This window comes from Frankliniella occidentalis, unplaced genomic scaffold (assembly GCF_000697945.3).
Source record: "Frankliniella occidentalis isolate FOCC.00 unplaced genomic scaffold, Focc_3.1 Scaffold10, whole genome shotgun sequence".
In the NCBI taxonomy this organism is placed as follows: Eukaryota; Metazoa; Arthropoda; class Insecta; order Thysanoptera; family Thripidae; genus Frankliniella; species Frankliniella occidentalis.
This window is the reverse complement of record NW_026267140.1, coordinates 368,836-375,448: the sequence shown is the minus strand read 5'-3', so window position 1 is coordinate 375,448 and position 6,613 is coordinate 368,836. Positions and strand designations below refer to the sequence as shown.

The window sequence follows — 6,613 nt, the reverse complement described above, 5'->3', positions numbered from 1 at the left end:
AGACCTGTACATTTTTGCTCGTGTAAAATGTCGACAGCGGTCACACACTGATCCTAGTTTTAGCGCAGCACCCCAATTACCGACGACGCGCCGTTTTTTCGCTCTGGTGAGCATTCCTGGGAGTTGGAAGGGTTCTGATCTCTCAGTCTAACTTTGCTCGAAACAAACATTTCACGTCCGCACTTTTCGCTACTGGTTCTGACAGCCCGGTACCGAAACAAAATGTGGCAGCATTACTTCTGCGGTTATTATGTATGTGGTGAAAGTTGTTGCTGCTAGTTTCCCCTCTCTACCTGCCACGGAAGTGAAGGGTGCCCCACTGGTTTTCATGCTTCTTGATGCATGAGTGAGTTATGACGAAATGGGGATCAGTGGTTCTATGTCACGATCCTCTTGTTATTGGCTTTTTATCAAAATAAGGGTTAAGTGTTTTATTAAATAGTCAGTGAGATAGATCATCAACTCTTGTTTTATTTATGTTTTATTGCAAAGATCAATTTAATTAAATAACCACAAACAGAAAAAATTGTGGAAAAAATAGAAATGATGAAAACAGAGTGGCTGGACATTTTATGTCACCAGTTGTTACTGGAATACTTTTACAGATAAGTAATCTCTAGCATTCATAATATAAAACTGTTGGCAAAATTCGCGTAGGCCAAGAGAAATAACTAATTTGTAACATTCAAACCCAGAAGACATCTACTACCAATGACTTTGCCTTTTTTGTTTTTTCATTATTCATGAACATGTTCTAGGTCAAAACATTCATTGTGAGGATCGTTTGTATTGTAACCTGGTGACTAAACAACATCACTATCAAGCATGAGAAAGGTTCACCTTTTCTCATGATATCAATATTTAAAAATAACATTGAATAAAATAATTGAAAATATCTAACCGCTTTAACATTGGTGTAAAATATTTCAGACATAACACGCACACACATTCATTCAAATAATCAATCGCTCACATGCTTAAAAGCAACCCACTCATTCAACACAGGCACATTTTAGACCACTAATATTTTACAGAAATATGTACATTAAGTGGTCAAAGGATATCACAATAATCTTAATTTACAGACAGTCTGTTTAACGCAACCATAGATTTTATAAAACAAGATCCACTTGTACTTCAACTGACAAATATATTTTCGAGGTTCTCCTGGCAGTGAATTGCTGCTCTTCAAGAAAACAACATAATGAGCGTACTTCAATATATGAGGGACTAAATCAGTCACAGTTAATGGAATGAAGAAAGAGCATAAATTCAATCCTAACAATCGAATATTGATTGTCAATTGTAGTTCTTAGTTGTTTAAAAAAGTGATATATTTACCAATGGGGATGGCCAGGTAAGCAAAATTAAATAACCATTAGATCAGCCCTTGTCCTTTGAGGCAATATTTCATTAATAGATATGTGACAATACTGACAAAGACAAAGGGAGAGATCCAGGGCTACCAGATCACAACGTTGCGGCAGATATTCACTCATTAAACTTTAATATTGGCACTTAAATGCCCCTCAGAAGGCTTCCAGACAATCATTACATAAAAAACAAACTTTTCACAAAACTTCATTATTTAACAGCACATGGAGAATCGGCGGCAGCTGAGGCAAAAATATTTCATTGTAAGGCAGCGAATCAGTGACGGACAATTGATCCTGTTGCACTTTGAGTAACCTAAGCATGAATCCTGACCATGTGTCCCCCGTACCGGAGCTGGCCACCACACGAAGTCTTAAAGTCTGATGAAGGTCACGCTGGCGTTCTTCTTGGGCCGGGGCGTTGTGGCTGTCCCGCCGCCGCTGCCGGGCGGCGGAGCCTCATATCAGACGCGCATCTCGCTGAGCGCCGCGCTGGGCACGCCGATGGCCGTGCTAACGCCGCCGCCCCCCGCGGGCCCACCCGCGTTGATGGTGGTCACCGCGCCGCCCCCGCCCGCGGCCCCCACGCCCCCGCCGTGAATGAGTCGCTGACACTCGGGGGGACTGTGCTGCAGGTGCTGGCTGAGCTGCTGGCTGAGCTGCTGGTGTTGCTGCTGCTGTTGCTGCTGGTGTTGCTGCTGGTGTTGCTGCTGGTGTTGCTGCTGCTGGTGCTGCTGCTGCTGGTGCTGCTGTTGGTGCTGCTGTTGGTGCTGCTGTTGCTGCTGCTTGGCGCGGCCCCCGCGACAGGCCGACCTGGGCAGCGAGAAGTACGGCAGTGACCCGTTGGGCGTCGACAGGGACGTCTCGGCCGTGAGGTGTGCGTTGCGCGGCAGCGTGGCCGTGTGCACGTGGTTGCCCCTGGAGGCCCCCGACGACGCGGCCGGCGGCGGCGGCGGCACCAGCGTCGTTTGGAACATCTCGGGCGGCGGGGGCGGCGGCAGGTGCATCCCGTCCGCCTGGCACGGCTGGCAGGGCTGGCACGGCTGACAGGGCGCGCGGGACGGCTGCTCCTTGATGGTGGCCAGGTACATGCCGCCCGAGGACGAGCCGTACGAGTTGGACGGGTAGCCGCCGGGGTGGGCGCCAGGCGGCGTGCTGGCCGACAGCATCATGGCGGCCTGCTCGCGGTCCACGTCCACCGCCGCGCTGGGGCAGCCCAGGTACTTGCCCTTGCTGCCGCCGCCGAAGTGGCCCTGCTGCTGCTGCTGTTGCTGCTTCTGCAAGCTCTTCACCTCCATGCGCGTGCGGTCGCGCTGGTAGTAGACGCCGGCGAAGATGAGCATGTTGAGGATGAGCAGCGAGCAGCCGATGGCGATGGTCACGCCCAGGGCCGTGGAGTACGCCTTGTTGGCCTCAGTGGCCGCCGCCTCCGCGTCGCTGCTGCCGTTGACGGCCACGCCGGTGGGCTGCGTCCGGTAGTGTATCACGCCGATGCACGTCGTCACCGGCGTCGGCAGCGTCGTCACCGTGTCCGGGAGGGAGATGTTTCCGAACCGGCGGCCACCTTGCCCTGGCGAGACAGAGAGACAGAATGTGTTGACGGCCACGACGGTCGACGGCGAGGGCCAGGCCAGGCCGGGCCCTAGCGAGACGCGTAGTACTCACCCGCAGCGCTTAGGGACGGGCCGCGCACCAGCCCGTCGTACAGGCCCGGGTCGTGATGGTTGCGGAACATGTTGTGGCGGCCCACCACGTCCTCCATGCCGGCGCGGTGCAGCTCGGGGATGAGCCGCAGCCACACGGACAGCTGGTGGGCGCGGAAGTGGTTCTTGAGTCGCGGCTTGAGACCTGCGCACACACACACATACAAACTCAGTCAGAATACAGCCGTATTCGCCCTCCCCTCCCCCGCCATCACAAGGACCCAGCTCTCCCGTCGTTGTACTACAACAGTGCCGTTGCCTTTCGCGGAGTCGTTGGCGCGTAACCGGAACCGCCCCTCCTGTCTGCGGACAAGGAAAGAGGCGGCGCCGGGGATAGGAGGGGGGGAGAGGGGGGGGGGGGGAGGGGGCGGGAAGAGATAGGGGGAGGGCTGAGCCACTCACACTGCGACATCGCACCTGACCGACCCATCCCCGAGGCGTATTATCCATAAATAAGTAAATCCAACTTGAAAGCAGTTTTCACCGGTAGAGCGCGCCACCGTAATGCATTTTACATAACGCGGTCTTGCGGGTAAAATGATGTGAATAGGAAGGAAAGTGCTGCAAGGAGACTTCGGCCGCCGCCGCTGGGCCGAAAGCCAAGAGACGCAGAGAAAGGAGGGGGAGGCACAACGGCCTGATCCTCGCGTAAAACACTTTGTAAAACAGCGTGTATGCACAGAGGTAAACTATTTTTCTTTTGCTATAAATAGGGAAAAACTCGGCAGGAGATACGGAAATGACACCAGGATTACTCTGACTGCTTTAGAGAGGGAAAGATTATCATCATCCCGAGAAAGTTCCGTGAAAGACAAGGAAGGCGGTAAGAGGAGCGTTGGGAGGCGGGGGTAGGGGCGGGGGTGGAGGCGGAGGCCTGTATGAATTATGCAGAGCGTCGACGAACGGCTGGGGACGTCTACTCTAGGCCTCGGCCGGGGCCTCGGTCGGGGCCGCGCTGGGCGCCCAGAGGCCTTCCGTCGGGCCGCGGGGCTCCGCGCCGCAGGCCTACCGAAATTACGGCTCCAGATGTAAAGTGGACGACGCGCTGCTGCTGCTGCTGCTGCTGCTGCTGTTGGCCCAGCAGCGTCCACTACTCTGGGCAAGAAAAACCCAATCACTGTTAGTCAACTTAGTGCGGCAGCAGGCCGTAGTCGTCGCTCCAGCGCACTAAAATTGTTGAGGGGGGGAGGGGGGAGAGGGTGGAGTGAGGTTGGAGGAGTGAGAGGAGTGGAGGGATCCGAAAAATGTGATAGATGGCTGGCGAGGGCGGGCATCACGGGGTCCTTGGCAGAAAGATTGCCGACCGAGCTTTGGAATATAAGCAGCAGCGGCAGCGACTGCTGGGCACCCCCGGCAGCGTCGCATGAAACTCTCGCCAGGCCCGGGCGACTGAGACAAACTGGGCGACGGTCCTGAGGCCGGGCCGGGCCGGGCCGGGCCGGGCCGGGCGCGCCTGAAAGGGGCCGAGAGAGGCCAGTGTAATCGGCAGGCGTCATAAATAACCGGGGGATACATAAAAAGTCGTGGGATGCTGTTGGGGCCGGGCTGGGCCGCCGACGAGCGGGCGGGGCGGCAGCAGCTGAGGGGAGAGGCTGAGGCAAGCCTTTTTCACACTAAATCTAGGGCGGGCCCCGTTGTTTGGTACCCTAGCCGGGGCGCCGCCGCACCGCTGCCGCGCGCGCCCACGCCGCCCGCGCCGCCCTGCCCCGCCCGCACGGCCCGGACGTGCCACGCATCACGAGCCTTACAGTGCCTTACAGCCCCCTACAGATGCACAGATCGCGGCGACGGGAATACGAATGAAGCGAGAGTAAGTTCCTCGCCTCATCCCCTGCGCAGCAGTACCGTGCCCCCCCCCCCTCTCTCCCGCACACAACCCTCTCGACACTTACTGATCTCCAGGTGCTTCTGGTGCCCCGCGTCGTACTGGCCCCACGTCAGGCCCCGGAAGCGGTTCTTCTCGCGGGAGACGGGCAGGACGACGTCCGCGTTGGAGGACGGATTCGGATTGCTGAAAGGTCGAACAAAGAAAACATGATTAGCTCGATATTGTTTTCAATGGCTCTTGTTTGGGCTGTTGGATGCCGCCCAGCCGTGGGCCAGCTGCCGAGAGCCCCAAAACACACACATGTACATATGTGCGAACGTTGGTATTTCTGGGTGTGTATTGATGCCGCGTGACGGCTGTCAGGCGGGCTGCATATAACGCCACAAAATCAATAATGCATGACACTCTTGCATTTGCCGCTCCATAGTGGAAAACTTGTTTCTGCCGTCAGGACGACTTCCAGTCACGTAGTCGGGGCTGTGATTGCGAGCTTCGGGCCGGGCCGCGCCCGACATATCGCCGGAAACTGAAACTTTATCTCTGTCCTGCCGCGGTAGCTGCGGTACACCACACACCTGCGACCAACGGCGATATGCGGAAATACACAGTAACATGATCACGAACTCAACCCTTTGCACCCGACCCGTTTGCGAAGAATTCTTATTCTTTGTACTGCGACTGAGAAGAAATTTGTTCGCGTAGCATTTCTTTGTGAGCTCATGAAAATCCTTACAACAATTGGCTTGAACTACAGACAGTGTATTCAAAAGGCTTACAAAAAAAGGTTCAAAATAAATACAACGATTGGGAATTCTACGGAATGTTGCGAAGAATATAGTGTGCCGAGTAGTGTGCATTACGAATCTGTCTTATAAGCATTTGCAGTGAAGGTGAAACAAAGCACCACTATCAAAAGCGTGCGGTAGCAATGCTATAGGAACCTTTGTAATACAAGCGAGCTCTCGAGCGAGCTTAAGCCGTTAATACAAGGAATGCCTTCGTAGGGTAAAAAGCCTTCACCTCTTTCAACCAAAGTCGACTAACGTTTTATCAGTACTAGTAGGCCCAAGAGTATGTCCTAGTTTTAGAGGTGTTAACACTCTAAAATTTGGTATGCTCACATGTACATTATAAGGTCTCAGACATTCACTGGTTCTTGCTCGCTTATTAGTGAATGTACGTTTTAACTAGGGCTGTGCGGTTATTGAAATTTGTAACCGGTTTTCGGTTATTTCAATAACCGCTAGAATAACCGGTTTCCGGTTATTCTAAAATAACCGGTTATTTTTCAGTAACCGGTTCTTTTAACATAACAAGGAGAATAGGGATGTCACAATTACATCAAAATGACGTCAAACAGTCACTTTTTTGCAACGAGGGACGTCATTTGGGACGTCATATCAGTGTCAATTTTTCCAAAATGACTTCATATTGACCAAGCTGTTCTCCTTGGGAGCCAGTTAACTGGGAAAAACCGGTTACACCTGTAACCGGCTACTCGCAAAAGTTAAAACCGGTTAAACCGTTCATGGAATAACCGGGAAAAATAACCGGTTAACCGGTTTCAGGCACAGCCCTAGTTTTAACAACTTCATTAAGTGTTCCGTTCAATTTTACTCGTTTTTACCAACACCCCACCTACTTCTTCTTGGAGAGAACGAGTTTGTTATCAGTGTCACGTAATTTGGCGGCACCTTTTCATCAAAATT

The 6,613-nt window shown here is 53.0% G+C and overlaps 1 protein-coding gene across 1 annotated transcript in view; it reads right to left on the bottom strand.

The window, feature by feature from the left end:
- Positions 1 to 451: 451 nt before the first annotated feature.
- The window catches only part of LOC113215259 (neuroligin-2-like), a 197,278-nt gene continuing 191,116 nt past the window's right edge, over positions 452 to 6,613 (bottom strand). The window contains exons 10-12 of the mRNA XM_052277349.1: positions 4,969 to 5,087; positions 3,039 to 3,221; positions 452 to 2,943 (exon numbers count right to left, since the gene is read on the bottom strand). Of these exons, the coding sequence (XP_052133309.1) occupies positions 1,838 to 2,943; positions 3,039 to 3,221; positions 4,969 to 5,087 (1,408 nt within the window). The 3' untranslated portion in view covers positions 452 to 1,837. The remainder of the gene's footprint in view (positions 2,944 to 3,038; positions 3,222 to 4,968; positions 5,088 to 6,613) is intronic.